Source organism: Neovison vison, chromosome 6 (genome assembly GCF_020171115.1).
Source record: "Neovison vison isolate M4711 chromosome 6, ASM_NN_V1, whole genome shotgun sequence".
In the NCBI taxonomy this organism is placed as follows: domain Eukaryota; kingdom Metazoa; phylum Chordata; class Mammalia; order Carnivora; family Mustelidae; genus Neogale; species Neogale vison.
In genome coordinates, this window is record NC_058096.1 from 131,630,142 (window position 1) to 131,656,109 (window position 25,968).

At 39.9% G+C, this 25,968-nt stretch overlaps 1 protein-coding gene across 2 annotated transcripts in view; it reads left to right on the plus strand.

Moving 5' to 3' along the window:
• The window catches only part of CPNE4 (copine 4), a 485,767-nt gene that overhangs the window by 116,541 nt on the left and 343,258 nt on the right, over positions 1–25,968 (plus strand). For both annotated transcript variants that reach the window (XM_044252375.1, XM_044252376.1), the window contains exon 2: positions 14,839–15,019. In XM_044252375.1, the coding sequence (XP_044108310.1) occupies positions 14,839–15,019 (181 nt within the window). The remainder of the gene's footprint in view (positions 1–14,838; positions 15,020–25,968) is intronic.

A 25,968-nucleotide genomic window follows, 5' to 3' on the forward strand; every position in this document is an offset into this window, starting at 1 on the left:
GTATACCATCTATTATCTTTTAAGTAAAATTTTATCCAAGTGCAATAAGCATAAAGAGAGTTCACATCATAAGTATACAGCTCCATGAATTTCTACAAAGCATACACTCCCAAATCAAGATATAGAATATTTCTGTACCCTAGAAGCTTCTTTTGTATCCCTCTCATCATTGACTCCCACAAAAGGTAACCATTGTTCTGATTTCAGTCATTACAATGAATTTGGGCCTGTTTTTGAACTTGATATAATTGGGACCAGACAGCATGTACTCTTTTGTATCTGGCACATTTTTTTCAACATTGTTTCTAGGAGATTCATCCATGCTGGTATGTATCAAAAGAGGTCCTTTATTTTTGTTACTATGTGGTATTGGGGAGCAAGAATTTCCTGTCCCCTTCAAGGGTCCTTCTAGCTGGATTGAGGATCAAATTGACATGAGACAGATTAACAGGAGAAAGTAAAAAATAACTTTGTACATAGAGGGAATCCATACAGACAGGGAAATTCCAAAGACAGGCAAATGAGGTATATATGTCATCCTGAACTAAGGAGGGAAGAGTTAGGGGTGTGGGAAGGGTTAGGGGTGTGGGACTTCAGAGGGTAGAAAGAAATTCTTGGGGCACTAAGAGGAGCATATGTTTGCCTTGCCATACAGATGGGTCATTCAGATTAAAGTTGCCTCTGCTAACAACCTTTGTTCTGGAAGAGACCCCTAATTTAGATTCTTCCGTGTGGTTAAGGAGCAAAAGTTTCTCTTGCATCTGCAGAGTGTCAGTTACCTTCAACTTAGAACAGGACAGCCTCTTTTGCCCTTTTGGGGCATTCTGCCCTTGGCCCCTACAGTGACATTCTGTCATATGAATGGACCACAGTTTAGTTATTCCCACCCTTTTCTTAGGTCACATTTTATTTTCTATTTACTCATTCAGGGTTGGTTGGGGAAAAAAAAAAAATCTTCCCATCCTGGCATTTACTAGTAGGCAGGCTAAGTGGAGTGTTGTAATCCTCCTTACTATTCAGTCAGTGCCAACTTCTACCTGTCATTTGAAGGTCACCTTGATATCTAGTACTGACCTAAGTTGGTGAATTCAGTTGGTATTTATCTGGAATAGGTTGGCCAGACTGTGGCCATTTTCCTGTGTAGTGTGGTACATGAAAGACAGTGCCTCCCACACTGCACTGATTCCTTTCCTTTCTCAGCCCCCAATTATAGTACTTTCTATAGGAAACAAAATATCACTAAATGCAATATGTCTCTATATTGCCCTTTAACCTCATTTTTCCAAAGTTTTTTTGTTTTTCTTTTTTGCTAATAATTTATCTTTGAATGTATTTCATGAAAAATTTTCTGGGACTAAATAAGTTTAGAATATTATACACCATACCTACATCCTTTTTGGAGATTCACAGGGCACATTCACATACTAATGACTGAAACTTACTGCTGTAATGAAACTTGCTTTATGTTATAAAATCTTCCATTTGCTTCTTTTGTGAATATTTTTTTTTTACTACCTCATAAAGTTAGAACAATATTTCCATAACATAGTGCTCTGTAGAAAAGAACCAGAGGAAATTTCATCTGGATGTTTTTTTCTTTCTAGCACTATTGTGACCCTCTGAGTTTCTCCATGGCTATCTTAATGGAAATGTGGCAGAAGGCATAACAGGCAAAATAATCCATTATAAATCTCTGCTTATCTATTTCCCTATTTACCTGTGAAATTCTTGAATGTAGTGAGCTCGTCTTTTCATCTTTGTATCTCCCAGTACCCAGCACAGTTTCCAGCACATACTTGAAGTGTTCAATAAATATTTTATGAATGAATGAATGAATGAGATATAACACTCTGGGACTGCTAGCATGGAGGGACACAAATAGAACTAGAATCTAAACCAAGATCTTAAGGTGTACAGGGGGCAGAACAACAATTACAGAAGAAAAGTGCTGAACTTTGGAGTTGGGATTTGAAAAACCTGATTGAATCCTGCTTCCATTTTTTGGTAATGTGATCTAGCAATTTACTTAGATTTTCTGAATCTAAGTTTTTTCAACTGTAAAAATAATATCAAGTTCCCTTTTATAACCATTGAAACCATAATTGAATAACCTGAAATGTGATAGTGTAACTAGAAGCATTGAGCACAGTGCTGGACACATAAGTATTCAAGAGCAGTTGCTATAATTGGTATCACTGTGGCTGTTATTATTTTATGTGTGGCACTTGTTTCTCTGGTCTGTCTCTGCCCACACTGGAGCCTGCAGATTTTCCTGTGCTAAATTCTTCTCACATTTGGTGAGAATTGGAAATCCACAGAACTCTCAGCAGCCACACACATGGCATCTGTCAAGTTTCTTCCTCATCTAATAATGTCTCCCCAAAAGCCTTGCCCAGGTACATAGACTTGATCAATTTGACTGTCCCCTCCTGCTGCCAGAGGTCCCCTAAAATTTCTCTGCTAGCAGGGAGATTTTTCTCCTTCTCAAATAATTCCAATGAATATACATTTTTCATATCGTTATACAAAAGCTATCCCACCTTGCCATCTGGTCTTCTGGAAGTTTGAGAAACAGAGAGAAAGAGAATATGTGTGTGTGTTTCCATGTGTGAATGTTGACACAGATACCACTCCTTCCATATGTGCTGTGGTTTTCCTCTTCCCCTAAGTAACACCCATGTGTCCTTGAGGGCTGGTCATATGACCTATCTCTGAGACAGACATGATACTATTTTTCAAAATGTCCTCCCTGTCAAGCAGTTCTTCTCCACTCCCAAAAAACATACCCAGTTCACATGCTACTACTATCTGAACTCTTGTCTCTCCTTTTTTATCCATAGCTACACTAACAAGGTCATTTGCCACAAAGCTTATGTTCTGCCATTTTGAAATGTTTACTAGAAACATTATTACACATCAGACTTAAAGGTAATGCCACATTAGAAAGAATTTCTTTTTTTCTTATTATTATGTTCAGTTAACACGATTAATAATCGTTAGCCATCATTGGTTTCTGATACAGTGTTCAGTGATTCATTAGTTGCATAAAACACTCATTAGTACTTATCACAACATGTGACCTCCTTAATACCCATCACCCAGCTACCCTATCCCCCCACCCTGCTCCCCTTTGAAACCCTCAGTTTGTTTCTTGGAGTCCATAGTCTCTTGTGGTTCATCTCCCTCTCTGATTTCTCCCCCTTCAGTTTTCCCTCCTTTCTCATACGGTCCTCTGTGCTATTACTTATGTTCCACCTATGAATGAAGCCATATGATAATTATCTTTCTCTACTTGACTTATTTCACTTAGCATAATCCCCTCCAGTTCTATCCATGTCATTGCAAATGGTAGGTATTCATCCTTTCTGATGGCTGAGTAATATTTCATTTCATATATGTACTACATCTTCTTTATCCATTTGTCTGTTAAAAGGCATCTCAGCTCCTTCCACAGCTTGGCTATTATGGACATTGCTGCTATGAACACTGGGGGGTATGTTCCCCTTCTTTTCACTTAATCTGTATCATGGGGAAAATACATAGTAGTGTAATTGCTGGGTTGTACGATAGCTCTATTTTTAACATCTTGAGGAAACTCCATACTGTTTTCCAGAGTGGCTGTACTAGCTTGCATTCCCACCAACAGTGTAAGAGGGTTCCCCTTTTTCCACATCCTAGCCAACATTTATTATTTCCTGTTTTGTTAATTTTTGCCATTCTCTGTGGTATAAGTTGGTATCTCATTGTGGTTTTGATTTGTATTTTCCTGATGGCTAGTGATGTTGAGCATTTTTTCATGTGTCTGTTAGACATTTGTATTTCTTTTTTGGAGAAGTGTCTGTTCATGTCTTCTGCCCATTTTTTGACTGGATTAATTTGTTTTTTGAGTGTTGAGTTTGATAAGTTCTTTATAGATCTTGGGTACCAGCCCTTTATCTGTAAGGTTATTTACAAATACCTTCTCCCATTCTGTGGGTTGTCTCTTAGTTTTGTTGACTGTTTCCTTTGCTGTGCAGAAGCTTTTTATCTTGATGAAGTCTCAAAACTTTATTTTTGCTTTTGTTTCCTTGCCTTTGGAGACATGTCTTGAAAGAAGTTGTTGTGGCTAATGTCAAAGAGGTTACTGCCTATGTTCTTCTCCAGGATTTTGCTGGATTCCTGTCCCATATTGAGGTCTTTCATCCATTTTGAGTTTATCTTTCTGTCTGGTGTAAGAAAATGGTCCAGTTTTATTCTTTTATATGTAGCTGTCCTGTTTTCCCAGCATCACTTATTGAAGAGATTTTTCTTCCATTGGATATTTTTTACTGATTTGTCAAAGATTAGTTGGCCATAAAATTGAGAGTCCATTTCCGGAGTCTCTATTCTGTTTCATTGATCTATATGTCTGTTTTTGTGCCAGTACCATGCTGTCCTGGTAATCACAGCTTTGTAGTATACCTTGAAATCAGGCAACATGATGCCGCTGGCTTTGTTTTTCTTTTTCAACATTCCCTTGGTGATTCAGGGTCTTTACTGGTTCCAAACAAATTTTAGGATTGTTTCTTCCAACTCCTTAAAAAATGCTAATGGTATTTTAATAAGGACGGCATTGAAAACGTAGATTGCTCTGGGCAGTGTAGACATTTTAACAATGTTTATTCTTCTAATTTATAAGCACAGGATGTTTTTCCATCTTTTTGTGTCTTCCTCAATTTCTTTCATAAGTGACCATCTGTGAAAAGCCCATAGTGAATATCATTATCAATGGGGAAAAGCTGAGAGCTTTTCTATTAAAGTGAGGAACACGACAGGGATGCCCACTCTCACCACTATTGTTCAACATAGGACAAAAGTCCTTAGCATCAGTAGTCAGACAACAAAAAGAAATAAAAGGCATTCAAGTTGGCAAAGAAGTCAAACTCTCTCTCTTCGCAGATGACATAATACTTTACGTGGAAAAGCTGAAAGACTCTACCCCAAATTACTAGAACTCATACAGCAATTCAGCAATGTGGCAGGATACAAAATCAATGCACAGGAATCAGGTGCTTTTCTATACACTAACAATGTAACTGTGGAAAGAGAAATTAAGGAATTGATTCCATTTACAATAGTAACAAAAACCATAAGATGCCTAGGAATAAATTTAACCAAAGAGGTAAAGGATCTATACTCTAGAAACTATAGAACACTCATGAAAGAAATTGATGAAGACTCAAAAAGATAGCAAAAAGTCCTAAAGAGATTCTCACCCCCAGTATTTTCCTTAAGGTCTGTCCTAGTACCAGCAGAAGAGCCACCAGGCTGCCACTTTCCCCTGCCATGCATGTGGGCGGCTGCCATCATTAATCATGCACTCTTTCCATGCAGTATCACAGGCAGTCCCTGCCAGCGGAGGAGGCACAGCGGAGAAAGCCTCTGAGCTAAACTGGACCTGTTAAGTCCTCTCAACACTTCTGCATCCAGTCTCCACCAAATAGTGGGCAGCTAGATTTCTCTTGTAAAAGAGTCCTGTTTAATGAATCACTTTGAGGTGAGGTCCCAGACACTGCATTTATACTGGGAAGTGTTCTTGAGGAACCCCATTTAGTTTTAGTCTTTAGGAGAAACAAACGAACAAAAAGAAAAGAAAAGAAAGCTATGAACCGTAATCTAATACCGTGTGTATAGATCATGCAGTTATGATAGCGACTAGCCAGAGGAGGCTTTTAAAATTTAAATTAAGTTGAAATAAAATTAAAAACTCACTTCCTCAGTTGCACTAACCACAGTTGAAGTGCTCAGTAGTTATGTCATATTGGACAACATAGATATATAACATTTCTATAATCACATATATTTCTGTTGAGCAGGGCTGAACTACAGGTTGTATTCTGTATCCTAACAGGTATTTCTTATTACACTTGGTCATCTACTCAACCCCTTCTTCTTTTCCAAAACACATCATGTCGTCCTTTACCAATGAAGCAAAAACAGTTAAATGCTAGGCTATCATTGAAAGCAGAAGCAAGTCTTAAACGAGAAGGTGTAGGAGCAGATAAGGGATCATAAGTGACCAGTTATCACGCTTTCTCGAGGAAATTGGCTTCTGGCTTCATATGCTGTCTTAGTTTTTCCTGTTGAATATAAAAATGATCTTGCCTCTTCTTCCTTTTAAATTTAGCTCCATGTATGAGACCAGAAGCCCAAAATCCATTTTGTGAGTCCCCAACTTCCTGTTAACATAACATTAATGGAAGATTCAAACCTATGATTATATTAGAAAGTGAAAATAACCAAACAAAGTAAGACTGGGATTTGATGTTTCTACTGGGTAAATTTAGTTGCCTGAGAAACAGGAGGAAATTATTTCAGTGCCAAAATATAAAGAACATCACTGAATTTGTTCTTTCTCTCTCCTTTAGGAGCTAGAGTTGGTATGATAGGAAAAGGAGGACTGTAACATGGAAGAGATAGTCCTTCATACGATTTCTTTTGATATTTTATTCAAGTTTTATGTCTAAAAATTTCTATCAGCCTTTATAATTATCCAGGTAAATTTTATACATCCAGTTCTTCTTCTAAAAGTGGGTGACATTTGAGTGCTATAAAATTAATACAAATGTGATGGAATGGACATAATTGCTTTCTAGAAAAAATCTCATCTTTATGACTCACTGTTAGAGGAAAAAAATGTGAGCCTGTAAGTTCCTAGAGCATCAATATATCTGATTCCTTATGCACATTTTCCCAGGAAAACTGTTTTTCAGGAAATAGCATCTCTGCTGATTTTTTCTTTCATTCCCTCTGTTATCTCAAATTAGAAACTCAGGAAATGACTGAAGTAATAATTTACTGCACTTTAGTGATTTGGCATAGTATATTCTAGAAAAACATTCATGTACACGTACTATCAATTTTGAATCTTATTCATTAGAACCATGTCCCTTTGTGGTTCTCATGGTTTTAGTTCTGAGTTTGCTGGGTACATCTGTAACCCAGCAAATGCTCCATGTTTGAAAACGTCAGAGAACAGACACTGGGTTCCCAGACATAGTTCCCCGGCTTGCAGGATTAGGCTACTGTCACAGAATTGCAAAAATGACTTGGACCTCCTGAGAGTAAGGGAAAGAGGAAAAGTGATTTTTTTTTCCAATTTATTTATTTTCAGAAAAACATTATTCATTATTTTTTCACCACACCCAGTGCTCCATGCAAGCCGTGCCCTCTATAATACCCACCACCTGGTACCCCAACCTCCCGAAAAGTGATTTTTTAAAGACTGCTAAAGTGCAAGCTCATTAATGCATGTGCTGCACCTTAGAGATTTGTTAAGATTGGAACAGGGTTGAAGTTTGCCTTTGCATCACCTAGAAGAAAGTAATTGTTAAGCAAATTAAGAATGTAAATCATTTTATAAGAAATGTTCAAATATGCAGGTCGGGGAGTCCGTTAGACCCAGGCTTTATCCCTCTCTCTCTCACTTACCAGCTATGACTTTGGGGCAGGTTACTTAACCACCATAAACCTCATTTTTTATGTCTGTGGCATGAGGCTGATAATTCCTATCTCAAGAGATTGTCTAAAGGATGAAATGAAATATTATATGTGTAGTTGGTTATCAGCGTAGTTAGCATTAGTGCCTTGAAAAGCAAGTTACTTTAAAAAGAGATTTATAGAGAATGATATGCTTGATGAGGGTACAAAGTATAAATATCCACAGCTTTTCTCCCTTTCCCACCCTCTGGGGAAGATTCAGTGTGTGTACTGCCAAAGGAGGAGCTGACAGGGTAAGTAATGATTAAAGTTGTGAGAGGAGAGAAACCTAGAGGGCAGATTAATTTACAAAATAAAAGACTAGCTGTGAAAGAAAAAAAATAATAAAGGATCTAAAAGCCTTGGAGACAAGAGAGAAGGGTGCTGTGGGCTTTGTGGGATAGACAAAAAGGAGAGAGGGGCAGCTGCAGTCTGATATTCAGGGGAACCAGGGGGGTCAAGAAATTTGGGGAAGTGTCCTATGCTTTCTTGAGAGTCTTAAGTAGCTGACCCACAGGGAGGGAAGTGTAGCAGAGTGGGTAAGGGTCCAAATTCTGGAGCTGGGGCTCTGGCTTCAAATCCTTGTCCTCCCTACTCTGTTCCTGGATAGCCATGTACAACTATTTCATGTCTCAAGGCTCTGGTCCCTCTCCGGGGAACGGGGCATCCTGACATGGGATTCTCCTGGGGGATCAGGTGAAGGATTCTTCTAAAGATTGGATGACAAACTGTTGAGTGCTTGGCAGATACAGAAGAGCCGGATAAATGTTACCTGAGCTTACTGGTACGATTTCTAAAAAGGACAATAACATTTTGCATTTGTTGAATGCTCACTATAGATCAGGATTCTTTTGAGGAGTTTATGCGGATTAGTTCATTTAATTCTGAAGACGACTTTACAGGATAGGGACTTTTATTATCTCATTTTAGACATGAGGACACTGAGGCATAGAGGATTCAAGTAACTTGCCCATAGTCCTGCAAGTGGGTAGTACTTGGGTTAGTCTCAAATACTCTAATGCTTCATCTACACACTTGCCCTCTATGCCTTTCTGCATCTCTTACATGAGTACCTGATCTTAAGTTAACCTGTGGAACAGTTTTTCTTATTTTATAAATGCTTAGTTTATATGCAACAACCTACCCACCCAAAGTGTGGTCAAAGGCCATTACAACAGGGACACCCAAGGAACAGCATCTGAGGCCCCACCCCAGACCCTTGAAACAGAAGCTACAGTGAAAAGCACTGCTCTAGAGTATGAAACTTTGGGAAGATGGACTGTCTTATTTATGTCTCCATCCTTTACAGTGCTCAGCACAATGCTTGCCACTCAAGAGTAGACTTCTTCTTCTTTTTTTTTTTTTTTTAAGATTTTATTTTTAAGTAATCTCTACACTGAAAGTGGACCTTGAACTTAAAACCCTGAGATCAAGAGTCTCACACTCTACTGGCTGAGCCAGCCAAGCTCCCTGAGTATTATTCTCCACTAAATCCAGTAAATCAGAATGTTGAATAGGAAATAAATTGATGAGTCCTCATGGAATAACAGCTGGTTTATCTTCAGTGGAGTGAATGAATGCTCCGTACCTCCAGCTTCCAGCACAGTGCAAGGCACATGGCAGATACTCCATACATAGTTCTAGAATTGAGACGGAAATGTTGTGTGATAGTGTGATAGAGACCTCCAGCACACCAGCCTTCCCTGGATGTGCTGTGACATTTAAAAAGGCCAAATAATGCCAAAGCAAGCAGAACAGTGATTATGCACTTATTCTTAACACAGTTTTAAGACAAGCTCTGCTCAATTGGTTCCCCTGTGAACTCAAACTGATTCTCTTCTCTCTTGAGCTCTCTATTGTCTTGGCGCTGTTTGCAGCTCATTCAGAACCTAATTAAGTTTCAGGATCAGTTTTTCCTGTTAAGAGAGTGTGGATATGTTGAAGTTTTTTGTTTTTGTTTTTTTTTTTTTAAATATGTAACTTAAATTACCTGAGTGAAATGACAATTATAATTTGCTTCTAAAATTGGCCAAAAGTCAGCTTTCATCAAAATAATTCTCAGCAGACATTAGTCTCTGTAAAAACAGGTATTGTATGAAAGGCAACAAAGAGGATTTAAATAGGCCTCGGAAAATGTATTGATAATCTGGTCATATTAATCCTGTTCTCTAACAGAGTGTGAAATTAGTTGTTTACTTCACTTATCTGCAGCTGGAGGTAGCTGATCATTCGCTGACAGAGCCATATTTTGTGATCACCTTTCAGTGGTGAGCTTCAGCTGGACCAAATCCAAACAAAGCCAGTGACTTCACCGGCCTATGTACTACCTCCAAAGTCAAGGTCAGGACCACTGTTCTTCGCACCCACAAAGAACTCATGAACTCCAGTGTATCTGGTCAGGGCTTTCATTTGTGCATGCACATGAAGGTAAGCCAGGACCTAGGAATAATTGTGAAAAGTTAGGAGATTTATCTTCACTATTTCCACATTTCTTTCCTATACTCTATCCCCCACCCCCATCCAAACTGAAGGCTTATGTTGGTTTCATCACCACTCTGCAAATACTATCAAGATGAACACATTTTGGATGCAACGAAATATAAGGGTAAGCTCTGACCTAGAGGAGTTCATATATATATAACCAGCGATTAACTACTGCAGTGAAATAGACCCTGTTGACACCCTGCCCTAGACCCCTCTATCAACTTAGTGTTGAGTGTTGGTTTTTAATGGCTCGTAGCTATCCCATTTCTGGAGAATTGACTGCCCTCAGTCAGTGGGGGTAGGGAACAAAACTAAGACTTTATGCTTTCTCTACCCTAGCATGACTGACTGACATGGGTTTGTAAGAGGCCCGAACTCATTCCTTAAGGTGGACAAACCCATGGTAAAATCCATGCTGGAGAGCCCTGCAGGAGGAAACAGTATCACCAAAGCACAGTGATAGTTAGAACCTTGGAGACAGAGTTGCCTAACAGGACCAGGGTCATGTAGGCACTTGCCACTGCTAAGGAGCAGGGTAGGAGTTAGAAAGAAATATACTCTTTTCTCTCTCCTCCCTTCCCTGGGTCTGCATCACTTCAACACAACAGGTGTCTTCGTCTGTCTGACCTGCTATAACAAAGCACCATAGACTTAGTGGCTGAAAAACAATAGAAATTTATTTTTCACAGTTCTGGAATCTGGAAGTTCAATATCAGGATGGCCTTCAAGATCAGCATGGTCAGATGAGGGCCCGCATCTGGGTCACAGACTTCTCATTGTATCCTCACATGATGGAAACCCCTAGGGAGCTCCATGGAATCTTATTTATAAGAGAACTAATCTCATTCATAAGAGTTCCACCCTCATGACTAACACTGTCACCTTTGGGGGTTAGGATTTCAATGAATGAATTTAGGGCGGGACACAAATGTTCAGACCATAACAACAGGAAAGTAACTAACAATGAGCTGGCAGTCAGTAGAGGTCAGCCTCTTAGCTCCCTAAACAGAAGAATAGAGAAGAATCAATGGGGAAGGGATAATGACCTGCATAGCAGCATTTAGACAATCACAGACTTTTTTCTCTCCTTCAGTCCAGCCATCATATTGACACCAGATTGATCTTTATCAAGTGTGTATTTCACCATATCCATCTTCCCACTTTTAAATCCTCCAAGGGCTTCCCGTTGTCTAAAGGAATAATCCATACAATTCCTGGCCATCTGTCCCATTGGTTTAAAAAAAAAAACTCTGAACATGTGTCCCAGTTCATTTGTTTATTGCAGGTATGGGCTACAAAGATGGAAGGCATTTAAGAGGTCTAGTAGAACTTTGATCTTAAAGTATTAGTGGGACTTTTAAAAGAGTTCCAGTGGGCAGTGGGAAAAATGAATTTTTAAATACTGAGCCATCAGATTACAATAATAATAGCTCCACTTTTGGAGCTCCTGCTATATACCTGACATTATGCTAATCACTTTACATATATTATTTCATCTATTTACCATAGCAACTCTTCGGAATAGGTATAACTATGAGAGAAGTGAAGTACCCTGCTCATGCTCACACGTTTAGCGAATGGAGAAGCCAGAATTTAAACCTGGAAGGTTCTCCTTAATGAAATCTTTCTTCCATTATGCCTCATAATTAAGACTAGACATTAGAGAAATGTATCATTCTGTAGAAAACCCTGTGTTCTCTAGAAAGAGTCAGTGCGTCAAGAAAGTGGATAGGTGAAAGGAGCCAATCTGAAAAGGCTATATACTGCATAATTCCTATATGACATTATGGGAAAAGCCAAAACTATGGAGATAGCAAAAAGATCACTGGTTGCCAGGGCGTATGGGGAAGGAGGGATGAATAGGCAGAGCAAAGAGGATTTTTAGGGCAATGAAACTACTCTGTATGATACTGTAATGGTAGATACTTGCCATTATATATTCGTCTAAACCATAGAATGTATACCAAGAGTGAACCCCAATGTAAACTCTGGAGTTTGGATGAACAGTTTAGGTTCATCAGTTATAACAGAGGTACTCTGGTGAGGTACTTTGATGATGGAGAGGATATACAGGTGTGGGGAAAGGGGGGCATATGGGAAATCTCTGCATCTTCCTCTCAATTTTCTGTGAATACACAATTGTTCTAAAAATAGATTCTTTAAGACAAAAAGGGAAAAGAAAGGAGATGGATTCAGGCACGAGTCTATAAGGATGGGGCAGTTAGAAAAGATAATGCCTCTAGAGATAGGAGAGACCACTCAGAACTGCACAAGAGAAATGTGGATTCCAACGAGCCAGTTAATGTGTTGGGAAAAGCAGAATTCAGGAAGACATTGATTGAAGAATAAGCCATCTTTATCAAAAAGTTGACAACATTTCCAACACTGCCTGAACACAAAGCTTTGTTCCACTAGTCTATTCCTTCTCTGTTCACTGTTCTTATAAATTGCATTTCATACATGCTCTGCCTTCTGTGTTGCTCTAATAATTGGTCTGCTCACAACCTGTAAAAATAGAGGGACAGTCATTTGTTAAGCTGTGTATTTACAATTTGCCTATTTTCTATATGTGAATAAAATTTACTCTAAAATATAAGGAAAATATGATTCTGTATGGAGGTTGAAATAAATCAGGGATATTGTATCTCTTGTTCCTTGGTAGAGTCACTCACTTCTGTGGCTAAAGGTATTACATATAATAAGAATAGCTTTGGGCTAGGGGCTTGAAAACTGGCATTCTGGCCCCGGCTCTGCAATGAGAATAATTATGGTATGGGTAAATTATCTGTTCTTTCTGAGCTTGAATTTTCTCATATGTTGAAAAGAATGTCCTCGAATCCCTGTTAATGTTCTGTATGGTTGAACATAGAACAAGTCTCATCCTCAAACTGACTCCATAACAGATACTAAAATAGAATCACAACTCTTCCCTGACTGCAAATCCCCGTTACCTGATATTTAAGAGAAGAGCTTGGAAAACATTTTCTAAAGAGGGACAGATGGTAAATATTTTAGACTTTGCAGGTCATGCAGTCTCTGTTGCAACTCTTCAGTTCTACAGTTGCAGTGAGAGCAACCATACACAATACATAAATGAATGAATATTGTGTTCCAATGAAACTTTATTTACCCAAATAAGTGGTGAGCCAGATATGGCACAGAGGACTTAGCTTATCCATTCCTCTTCAAGGACATAACTTTGTGGCAGTCAGTGCAATTTCCCTTCAGTATATATAGGGAAAAACTTATGTTCACAATAATTAAATAAGATGTTGGAGAGTTGGAATGGAAAAGAAAGAGGGAGGAAGGAAAGGAAGTAGTGGGAGGAAGGGAGGAGAAGAGAGAGAAAATAAGGAAGGAAGGAAGGAAGGAAGGAAGGAAAGTGGAAGAAAAATGCAGAGCAAGAGTGGAGAGCTTTGTGAAAGACCACTGGGAGAGAAGGTTGGGTGCCATCTGCCATGAGTGAGGGGCATTGTCAGATTGGAAAAGGCTTGGAGCTGGCAGCTAAGTTTGGAGAGACCAGTTGGGGAGTGGGTGTGTAATGCTGAGGAACATCCATCACCTTGTGAGAGAAGTGTGCTTGACCCTAGTATGGTGCTGAGTACCAAGGGGAAACCTACTGAATATTTGTGGAGAAGGGAAGGAGGAGAGGGACTACCCTCACTTTATAGATGAAGAAATTCCACAGCCCTGATGCTGTGTGAGGTTGAGGAAGCCATTGCCATTTTTCTAAGAAATCTACAAGGAAACAGATTTCCATGAGAAGGATATTGAATTTCACGCCTGGGAGAATCTTCCAGTGTTCTCACAGGTCCAGTCCTCCTAAAAGAAGGAGAAGAGTGTCGGTGGCCTTGAGGGGGATGCCCATAGCCGGGGCTGGCATGATTCAAAGTATTATCATGTGGAGATGGGAAGGGGGACTGCAGTGCTTATTGTGACTGCTGTTTCCGAGAGTTCAGAATCAGAGGCTGTGTCTTTCCTCCTACAGAGTCTCCCCCATTCTTTCCCCTTTTTGATTCTGAATCCTGATGTGGCAGGTAAGAGGGAGGAAAGCTGAGGATGGGCTTCCACACTTGGGGCAGAAAATCTGATTCTGGGCCTCTTTCCTGGAGCTTGCTGGCTGTTGGCATCTTGAGATGGTGGGCCAGGATTAAGAAAGGGAAGCTGGGAGGCACCTGGGTGGCTTAGTGGCTTAAAGCCTCTGCCTTTGGTTCAGGTCATGATCCCAGTGTCCTGGGATTGAGCCCCACATCGGGCTCTCTGCTCTGCGGGGAGCCTGCTTTTTCCTCTCTCTCTCTCTGCCTGCCTCTCTGCCTACTTGTGATCTCTGCCTGTCAAATAAATAAATAAAATCTTAAAGATAAAAAATAAAGGGAAGCTGAGAAGATGTCTTCAGGCAGGACAACATTCTTCTCTGTGCCATCAGAGAAAAGGAAGAGGAGAACTGGATTTTTAGGGAGTCTTAGAAACTTAGAATGTGATTATATTGGCTAGCCAACAAATCTGTAAGATTTCACACAAGTCATGCACTTAATATAGAGCTGGATTACAGTTTGCGCTAATTGATTAGTTTTATTTCACAAACTAAGAATTTTACTATGCAAATGTATGCAAGTCGTATAGAAAAATTGCCTTCTTAGCCAAGCACAGCAGCACCTGTTGGGGTTTCTCCTTGTTTCTTTGGTTTTATTTGTTTCACTGGAACTGTGCCACTGGGGTAGAAAGTGAAATAATAAGTAATTCAGGATTTGAAGTTGTTTGTTGAACAATATCCTGAAAGGTGATCAGAAGGCTTTCTCCTTTGACAAATACCATGGTGACTGATGTGTCTTTTTTCCTCTTTCTTGCCTGACACAGAATGAAGAAGATGAGCAACATTTACGAGTCTGCTGCCAATACACTGGGAATCTTTAACAGCCCCTGCCTGACCAAAGTTGAGCTGCGTGTGGCCTGCAAAGGCATTTCTGACAGAGATGCTCTTTCCAAACCAGACCCCTGTGTCATCCTCAAGATGCAGTCCCATGGGCAGTGGTTTGAGGTAGGCATGTCCAAGGAAATGGACAGAAGCATGGCTGGGGGCATCGATTCAGAAATGTTTTTGCATTTCCTGTCTTCATATGGTATGTTTTGATGAGACAGAATATTCTTGAAATGATTACGATCACATTTCTGCTTGTCTCGTGATGTTTGGATGCGGTGGTTTTAAAGCCCTGGGTATTTTGACATTTACCCCTACTCTGTGTGCTTACTGTGGGTGTAGTAACCCTGGGAAGGGTGTGATGAGGATTGCCTTATAGAGGCCACATCTTACAACATTTATTTTTGGAAATGAAAACTTAATATTAACTACATTCTCCTGGGGGCTCACCAAGGGTCTGGCACCGTTTTAAGTACTGTATGTAAAATAACTAAGTTGGTCTTCACGATAATCCTCTGAGGAACAGAGACAGATGAGGAAACACTGAAAGGTAAAGGATTTGCCCAAGATCGTTCAGCTTGTGAACGGAAAACCTAACATTTATGCACAGGCTTTTGGGCTCCAGAGCTTGAACTCTGAATTGCTATTTTATCCTTATCGTGAGTGCCACTGTGTGTGCTCTTGGTGGTTTGTGTGGAGATATTGCAGGTTGAATTCTGCCCTTGGCTTTTGCACATTGATTTAAACGTCAAAACAGATCAGATGAGGACTAGGTTTTTTCTGTTTTGTTTTTGTTTTTTTCGTTTTTTGTTTGCTTTTGGGTATCTCCTCTGAGTGAGCAAAGCTCTGTTCTGAGGTGGATGGTGGGATTAGGAGGAGCAGGAGCAGCTGACGGAGAAGTATTATCATCTCAAAGGGAATGAGGTACTGGAATTTGGAGAAGGGATTTGAAGCCATGCTGAGCAGAGCAGTAATAGAGAGCCACCTGCTTTGCGTCCCTGACAGCAAACTCCTCAAGTCTTCAATACTTCTCCCACCTGTTTGCAAATGGCTGGAAGATGCTGTTCTAGGGGGTCAACTCTTCCATACCATAGAAGAAAGGAGGCTCCAGAGGCCTGAGAGGCAGTGTGTTTGGTGGGTGAGTAGATGAAATTCAGGTCGAGGCAACTTGCATGGGGGTAATGCGTCATCATAGGTCTTTAACTTCAGACTTATTTAGGGCTTAAACTGTAAACATTAAACAGCATTCACAGGTATCTTAATGTGTAATATATTTTTTTCCTTCCAAATAGTCTCACTGACTTTGTTGAGGTGTGTTTTATTGTTTTTTATTCTTTATTTATCAGAGTGAAAAGGCAGCTCGCATTAGAAGAAAATCACTCCTTGAAAATAAGAGGAAAGAAATTAGAATTCATCTCCTAATGCCCCCTTCACCTAAGTCAACTATTATTTGTATATAGGTCTTTTCCTTCTGGAGTTCATATTTTTACCTGATTCTTATCATGCATATAAAATTTTATTCCCTCATTTTATGACCTAGTAGTACATTTTTCTATATTGCTGTGCTATTCATGATTATAATTTTTAAAGTTGCATAGTATGCCACCACATGAATTTATTTATAATTTTCCTGCTTTTTCAAGTGGAAGTTGCTTCCAAAAATACCCTATTTTAAACTGCAGTGGACGTCTTTGTGCATAAGACTTCTCCCTACTATTTGAATGAGTTCCTAGGAAACATTGTCAAAGTAGAAGAACAGATACAAAGGATAGGAAGCTCTGGGGGCTTTTGGTACATATTGTCTTGTTGTTTTTCGAGAGTGCTCTATTAAGTGTTACTCAAAGTGTGGTTTGCGTATAACTACCAGCTCATAAACTCTTTGTTACCGGTGCACAGATAAGAAACTGGTGCCCCCGATGTAAATTGATTCACTGCTTCCTTCATTCAAAAAGTCTTACTCTTTAAAAAAGTTAAACGTCCAACATATGAAGTGATATAGGCTGATTTATAATCTGGCATTTTGAGAAACACTTCCATAATATACTTTACACTCTTTTTTAACAATGTATATTCAGGATACAGTTAGAGAAACACAGCCCCTGTCAGGTAGCTAATGAAGGATTTAATTCAGGGAATTAGTAATGAAGGAGTTGGAAATGCTGAGGGATTAAATAGCGACCGTGTGGGAACCCAGGCATCAATGACAGGAGTCTGTTACTTTGCTCCGAGTGTGGTAGTAGAGAGCTGAGGCCAGCTTGGATAGGCTTGGGAAAGCTGACTCTTAAGTATTCGGGAACTTTGCAGGCAGGTTTTTTGTTTTTTTGTTTTTTTTTTAATTTTTATTTTTTTTATTTTTTTTTCCAATTTATTTATTTTCAGAAAAACAGTATTCATTATTTTTTCACCACACCCAGTGCTCCATGCAAGCCGTGCCCTCTATAATACCCACCACCTGGTACCCCAACCTCCCACCCCCCCGCCACTTCAAACCCCTCAGACTGTTTTTCAGAGAACCATGAGAGACTATGGACTCTGCAGGCAGTTTTGATGTGGGTATCCCTACCACATACATTGGCTGACATTTCAAATCAGGGCTTACCTCCCACCCAAAGCCACTGTTACATATGTATCAACAGACCACGGGGTGAGAAGGGCCAAAGAAGGAGACGGTAGTACCAGAACCAAACAGCCCTCTAGCACAAGCTGGATCCATGGAAGGGGATGCCTGTCCGGTAGGAGTGAAAGATGGAGATGAGGATGGGCCTAGAAATGCTGCCTGAAAGGGAGGCGAGGATACCCTAGCATCTGCCTGCCTCTTGCTCTCGTGTATCCCATTTGTGTCTTCCACTGATCGAACCTTGATGGAAGTCCATTGACAAGGTTTGCAGGGAAAGAGTATAAAATGCTCTTGAGAGCGAAGAAGCGAATGACCAGCACGGAAACTTTTGACAACTCACAGTGGCTTGGATAATCATTCTCCCTCTCAGCAAGTAAAGCATATTTATTTACTGCTAACACCTTCTTTTCAATACAAATTCATCAAGTGATCTTGTGCTAGGAGTTAGAAACACACCTGTGTCACAAGTTAAAAACATCCGACAGTCTTTTAAAGCATGTGGCTACTACTATCTATGTTCAGTGAAGGCTGGCAAACATGGACAGTGCACTGGCATGACATTTATTGATGCATGCATTTTCCTGCATCTACCCCTTACAACATGTCTGGATTTACAGAGAGATTCCTATGTACACTGCTACAGAATTGAGAGAAAGCCTTGCAGAAGAAAATTCATGTTGGCTCTGTCCATGTCTTCTCGGTGGGGAAATCTGGTAATTGCCTACGTGAAGAAAAAAGAAAGAGCGAGACGAAACTATTTGGATAATGCAGAGATTGTTCGGGGGTGGGTGCTATGTCGAGGTGAGAGGGAAAAGCAGGGTGAGCTTATCTTTCAGAGGGAATTTTAAAAGTTTGGCGAAGAGCCTCTAGATCAGCACTGTCCGATAGAACACCCTGGAATAATAGAAATGTTCTTCATCTGTGCTGTCCAGGGAGGTAGTCACTAACCCCTGAAAGGGAGCTAGTGTAACTGAGGAACAAAAATTTTTAAGATAATTAATTTCAGTTAGTTGAAGTTAATTGAAATGTAAATAGCCAGCCTGGTTCCAGAGTCTCTAGTGTGCTAGAGAATTTGGCTGGGTTGGAAAGAAGAAGAAAGGTAATCTGTAAAAATGTTAAGTAGGCTCTTAATTTTACAACTCAAATGGTTTTTGGGGAGATGTAAATACCGATTGACATTTCCTTTTTATTACTTGTGATTGCTGGCCTGTGCTTTTGTAATGGACTTGCAGCAAGGAGAGGGTCCCATTTTGCCCTGGTTTACAGCTCAGGTTATTACTGGTTAGTTAGAACTGCCTTTAGATGGCCTTCTCATATGGAGAGGACTGTTGGCTTTTTAGTTGGCTCTAGCCTGTTAGCCCTGGAAGAGAACATTGGCCTCTATAAAGTGAGCATGAAACTATAAACCTGATTTTTAGACTCAAAAAGATTTGTAATTCTGACTTTCTGTGTTCCTAGTAGTATTAAGCGCCAGTGAGGATAAATCTATGTTTTCGACATATTGGAAATCAATTGGTCTGTAATGCACAAGAGACTGTTGCTCTTCTCGGACCAGCAGAGTTTGAGATGAATATCTGATGAGTGAGAAGATGGAGAGGATCCTTTTGTCTCCTCCCAAAATATGGAGATGGGATGGTGTTCTCATTGGGTGAAACTTTCAGTATTTCTTTAGTGGTCATGATTTTCACTGTCAGAAAGGAAGGAAAGGATACTTGTAGGTTGGAAATGCATTAGAAACTGAGAGTTTCAGACTTAACATTTAATTTCCCTAATTTGGAATCATACCCCTTTTAAAAAAATCCTCCCCACACCATCTCCTGGCCACATGACAGCAATAGTATATGGTACAGCAGAGTGTAATGGCATATAGACCACATTTCATTTTCCAATGAAGAGTGGAAATAATTTCCTCCTACCTTCTGGTGAATACTGATGTGTTCATTAACTTTTGGAACTAAACATCATAGCCAAGTGGGAAAAATTAACACTTCTCAGGGATTCAAAAGACAAGGTCCCTTGTGAACTAAAGACTTTTGTTCAGTTTCCTAGAGCATATGCTGTATCCCCTGGGTACATTGGGTGTCCTCCATGAGGCAGAGCTAAGCCCACAATGCCATGGCCCTTGGCAGAAATCCTATAAATGGCATGTACTTATCTTCATTGGAAAAAGCTGAATTATTCCCACACTCTTAAGATGTTGCTCCAATCACCTTTAATTCCATTTTTACATTTAGGGTTTGGGTTTTTGTTGTTGTTGTTGTTTCAATTCTCCATAATGGAAATCTTATTATCTTAAAAGCCTTGTTAAGGAAACTCACTACATTTAATTTTAATACACAGTTCTTGAGTTCCTCCATAGGAAGCTCTAAGTAATTCTGAGAGCTAATTACTATTGGATCAATTCCATATGAAAACATGTTATATGATTCATGTGCTTTGGTAGATTGTTAGTAATAATAGCAATTGGTAGTCGTAATTAGTGTGGTTATATCTGAGAGTTATTAGTGGACTCTGATGCAATCTATTATTACTTACACTAATATAGCCATATGTTTGTATTCACAAAGGCCATCTACCTATATTATTTCATTTGCTTCTTATAATAGTTTCATGAAAACGTGTTACAGACATTGAAATTAATTCCAACACTTATTGGGTGTCATGAAAGAACATGGTTTGTACCCTCAAAGACCTCAGAGTCTCGTGGAGGAACTCAGTCTGTCTTACAGGTTCAGATGGTCATATGACCTTGAGAAAGAGGGCTCAAAAGAAATGAACTAACTCTTCCTTTCCCTGGACGTGTGGTGGGCAGATGGTTTATGGCATCTCAGCCTATCTATAACCAATCTTGTGTGGACCCACACTTAACGGTTCTTATGATGACTGTAAGATGTCTTTTAGCAATAACATCAAACTTTGAAAAAACAAAAGTTTATTATTTACAGGACCTGGAAATTAACTAGCACACCTGGGACCACAAAGTGAGGTCTTGGGTAGAATGAAAGGGAGGGAGTGTGCAAATAGGCCTAGGTTTCTGATTTTATTGGGGTGGAGGGTAGGGACCTAGAGTTTGGTAGGCTCACTTTTTACTGATGAATTTAAAATGTAAGAACGGGAATTTAAAGTGCAGGGAGGATAAAGCAAGGGCGCAAATGGTCAGTTTTCAAAATCAATTCAGAATTTCTGAAACAAAAGAACATCTGTATAGGAAGGTAGCCTGGCTTTTTATGAAGTCCTGTGGCTGGCTATGTGTGTATTTGAGATAGTCCTCTTTGAGATAGATGCCTCTTTGAAAGCCTCAACAAGGGGCACCTGGGTGTCTTAGCCAGTTAAGTGTCTGCCTTCCACTCAGGTCATGATCCCAGGGTCCCCAGATCGAGCCCATGTCTGGCTCCCTGTTTGGTTGGAAGCCTGCTTCTCTCTCTCCCTCTGCCTGTAGCTTCCCCTGCTTTTGCTTTCTCTCTCTCTCTCCCTCTGTGTCATTAAAAAACAAAGTTTTCTGAAAGCCTCAACAATGGAAGCTTAAATCAGGCACCTGTTTTGCCAAAAAACAAAAACAAAGCAAAGCAAAACAACCATCAGGATTTATTTTACAGCAGATCATCTCAAGGGTGCATAGGCTACTTTTATGTGGAGTGGGGGTAAAAATAAATTGCTCTTTCATCTCTCCTTATTTTCCATCCTTTCTGCCCACTCCCAGCCCACCCAGATGTTGGGTATGGTTGTCATATGATCTGACGTCCCTGCTAACAGCATACAAGGGGAACTATGAGTCCACGGTGGTGAGCTTGCCCACTCCCAAATGAATGGGATGTGAACTTTTTTAGAAGTTCACTTTTGGCTGGAGGGCTCACAGAAGAATTCTGTGGAGTAAGTCTCTTTCATGCTTGGGACAGTAATGAGCCATCACTCTTTTGTGTAGGAACCAGGAAGATGAAGCCCCAAATAGTAGTTTTACCTGTAACCTGTAAGAGAGATGATCAATTTTCCATTGCTCCAGAATGCTAGAATTTTATGAAAATGGGTCAAATACAAACATTTGGGTGATGACAAAATAAAGTAGCCATTTATATATGTTGATACCAGCTAGGAAATGTGCCATTTTACATATATTCTTTCTAATCCTCACAGTCACCCTGGAAGGGAGACTTTAATAACCAGGTAAGGAAACTGAGACTGAGCAGAATTAATGAATCACCCCAGGCCATACAGCTAGTAAATTGTAAAGCTGGAATCTGGTTGAATCAATCTATATTTTCTTCATCTTACCAGAGGTTACAAACTTGAACCTGAAGTCTTCTGTCTAGACCCATACATATTTTGTTTGGCCTTTATGGTGTTCAAGCAAGTCGGTACCATTTGACAAAACCTAAAGCTCAGGATATTTTTTCATAAAACTCCAGATTTCTGGTTTCTGTGAGTAATCAGAAAACCTGGCAACATGGAATCTTTACACTTTGTATAGCAGCGAGCTGGACGTGGGTAGCCCCTACCCGTATCCAGACCATGAGTTTGTCCTCGTGCTTCCTGCTGACTGGCCTGACCCACACACTTGGCCTACTAGCGTGGCCCCTGGGGGTATTTGAGTTTAGGCCACACTCTGGACATTCAGATGGAACTTTGGTCAACGTGGTTTTTATAAGGTATCTTGAGTCTCATGATAAGTATTTGGAAGATGAAATTGCAGTTCAAGGAAAGAGCTTCAGGAGACATTTCTGATTTAGAGCCTCCTGCACTTCCCTGGGCTTGGTCTTTGAAACATATTTAACCGCTCAACTATGGACACAGACAAGAGCTGAGAAATGAAAAATTAAGTCAATTAAAGCATTCCTTCTGGATATCACAAACAACCTCCTTTCTCGAAAGATTTTCTGTTCACACTTCGCTGACTTGCAGCGTTTCAGTGGCTAACACCTAGCATGACAGATGATAAAAAACAACAGTTTTCTTCAGTTGTTCACAACGTTTTCCCTGTGGTTTCGCATCAAACTCCCATTTGGGAAAACTTTGATGCTGCTTTCTACCTCCCCCTTAACAAGTCCTTAATAAGAATAATTTTTTTCCTTTAAAAAGGTGATATTAGGAACCTTACTTGAAGCACTGTATAGAAAACAAAATGAAACAGTAGACTCAAAAAATATTTCCCCCCTGCTACCCAAGGTCCCATCCCTTTGACCAGAGACTGCAGTTGCCTGACGTGCGCTCTGTAAGTGATGCCCTTGAGTAAAGCAAAAGAAGGAAACTGCATTTCATAAGATGCTAAGTGGCTTTCTTATCAGTGACATCTCAAAATTGTCAATGCCATGATGTCTGAGAGTGGAATCGCATAAGATGGGAAATTGGGGCTGCCAATGAGGAAAGAACAATTTGAACTGAAATCTTATGTTGACTATTATATTCCTTTAAGTGTTTGGAGATGATTTATCAGCTGGAAGGATAATGACTGGCCTCCCGAAGAGAGGAAAGTGCCATGACATGGGCTTCATTGCCTCCTTAGCTTGAGGAAGTGGTAAGCCACACTCTGGACATTCAGATGGAACTTTGGTCAACGTGGTTTTTATAAGGTATCTTGAGTCTCATGATAAGTATTTGGAAGATGAAATTGCAGTTCAAGGAAAGAGCTTCAGGAGACATTTCTGATTTAGAGCCCTCTGCCTCTAGCTTAAACCACCTTCAGCATCTCCAAGGAGATGTTTTCAACATGGTTCCTGGGTTCCTATTTTAATGATTAACTAGACTCACTGCTGATAATCGTCTCCTTAAGAAAATCATATTTCCTTTGTAATTTCAATCCATTTACTCTTTTTTCTTAACTGTAATGGTGGTTTATTAATGATGATACCTTAAAATATGTTGAGAGTATTTATATGCTGTATCACATAATCTCCGAAGGACTTTATGTGTGTCATTGTATATAATTACCAAGACAACCTTACAGTTTGGACTCCATGTGTATTTTATAGAGAGGCACAGAAGAATTAAGTAATTTGGGTCACTCAAGTGGTAAGTGGAAGAGCCATAACAAATTGAACCCAGACTGACTGACTCCAGAAATTGTGCCACTACTGTCCTTCACTACCCTTTTCCGAGAATGAGTACCATTCTCCAAGTGTCTACCATGTGCCATGTCTTTACATGAATATTCATATAATCCTCATGACAGTGTTAGAAGATGGAGGCTGTGCTTACCCATTTTACAGGTAAGGAAACTGACATGTAGGAAAGTATATGTCCAAGTTCACAAGAAGAGGATGAAGTGGTGATAGGATTTGAACCCTAGGTCTTTGTATCTCCAGTGCCCATGCCATGACTCTGTGCCTCTCTCATCCTGGCCTCTATGGAGGTGGAGTAACCCCATATAATGCTACTGATCATTCAAAATGAACATGTTTGGGGCACCTCGTGGCTTAGTCTGTTGAGTGACTCTTGATTTCAGCTCAGGTCATGGTCTCAGAGTCCAGAAATTGAACCCTGCCTCAGGCTCCTTGCTCAGTGTGGAGTCTGCTTGAGATTCTCCCTCTCCCTCTTCCTAGGCCCTTCCTCCCCACTCATGTGCACTCTAAATAAATGAATGAATGAATGAACAAACAAACAAATAAATAAATAAAATCTTTTAAAAATAAGATGAACATGTTTTCCTCTTCTCAGAGAATCCAATAATTCATTTAAAACTGTTTGCATTTTTTTTAAAAAAAACAAATTAAGTTTGTTTTGGTAAATACTTGAAACATCCTCCTCATCCCCCAAGTTATATGATTTTAGCCTGACTTCCTAAAGGTTCCCAGTGGTGCATGGCATAGGGGTCCTAAGCTCAGGCTCTTGAGCCAGACTATCTAGATTGAAGTCCTAGTCCAGCCATCGTTAGCTATGGCAAGGGCAAATTACTCAAACCATTTTGTGCCTCAGTTTCCTCACCTATAAAATGGGTATCCTAATGGTACCTATCTGCCATTAGAGTGATTACATGATTCAGTGCTTATAGAATGCTTACAATAGCACCTGATGCAATAGAGTTAGTGCTCAATAAGTGCTGTGATTATGGACCATTAGTCATTTTTCGAGAATTAGTTTCTAAATAAAGATGTGTTATTTGGTCCTCAAATTTTCTGAGGACTGAGGCAATTAAAAGAGAATGGGACTAGAGGCAGAGCAGTAGAGACATATCTGGAGGTCACTGGAGAAGTAAATACTGGGACACAAAAGCTGCGACCACTTTATTATTTTTTATCCCTAGTATCTACCACAATTTCTGACACAATAGATGCTTGTCATTCAGTAAATAGAGGGATTTCATTTCCATGCTCCTTTTCCCCATGTTCACCTCCAAAGACCCTTGGATTTTTGAGGACCATTGAGTTCTTATTCAGGAGAGTAAGAACTCAGCTTGTTAGAACTCACCTATACCATTAGGCTTATTCTTTTCACATGGAAGTGGGATTATTGGTGCCTGAGGAAAGAAGTTTGATTTAAAAGCATTTTCTTTATGTGTTTGTATGTCAACTGTACAGGCAGTGTTGTGACAGTGTTGAATGGAGTCTTAAGATGATGCCTGAAGGACATTTCCAGCCATTCAGGGATGAGGACAATGGAGTAGTTTATTTCCAGGCTCTGTTAATCTGTTTCCTTCCTCACATCTTTTTGGTTGTAAACTTCTTTCTGTTCCTCTTCTTTTCTCTTCTCCCCTTTTCTTCCTCTGAGTAGAGTGAAGTGGAGAGGACCAAGGAGAACTGTATTTGTGATTAGTGTTGGAGAAGGGGGTCTCCCTTTGTCTTCTCTCCTCCACTCCAGGCTCCCTCTAGATTTATCCTCCTCCTGAACAATATGGGAACCAGTAAATTATGTGAAAACACAGCTTCCTTCCATCTCGTTTTCTTCTCTGTGTGCTTCAAAATCTGAGTATAGATGAGGTAGCAGGTTTTTCTTGTTGGCTTCCAGGGATTAATTTTTTTTTTTAAGGTTTTTATTTATGTATCTGACAGAGAGAGCGAGAGACAGTAAGAGAGGGAACACAAGCAGGGGAAGCCAGAGACGGAGAAGCAGGCTTCCCGCTGAGCAGAGAGTCCGATGTGGGTCTCAATCCCAGGACACTGGGATCATGACCTGAGCCAAAGGCAGATGCTTCACGACTGAGCCACCCAGGCACCCTAAATGTTTGTTTTGTTTGTTTGTTTGTTTGTTTGTTTTTAAAGCCATAGAAATTCCTGGAATGAGATTGAAGTTCTTCAGTACCTTTATTTGAGCCTTAGGACACAAATAATTCTGAACTTCCCCTTTCTGAGTCACTGCACTGTTTGTTTTGAAGACTTATAAATAATGTTCAGGAGAGGTGGGGCTCGCTATTTTGGAGGTACTGCAAACATTTGTTTGAAATATAAATATAAATGTAACTTTTTGCTTCTCAACTTTGATGAGGCAATTTGTGTATAAAATGCAACCAGAGGCATCCATTTTG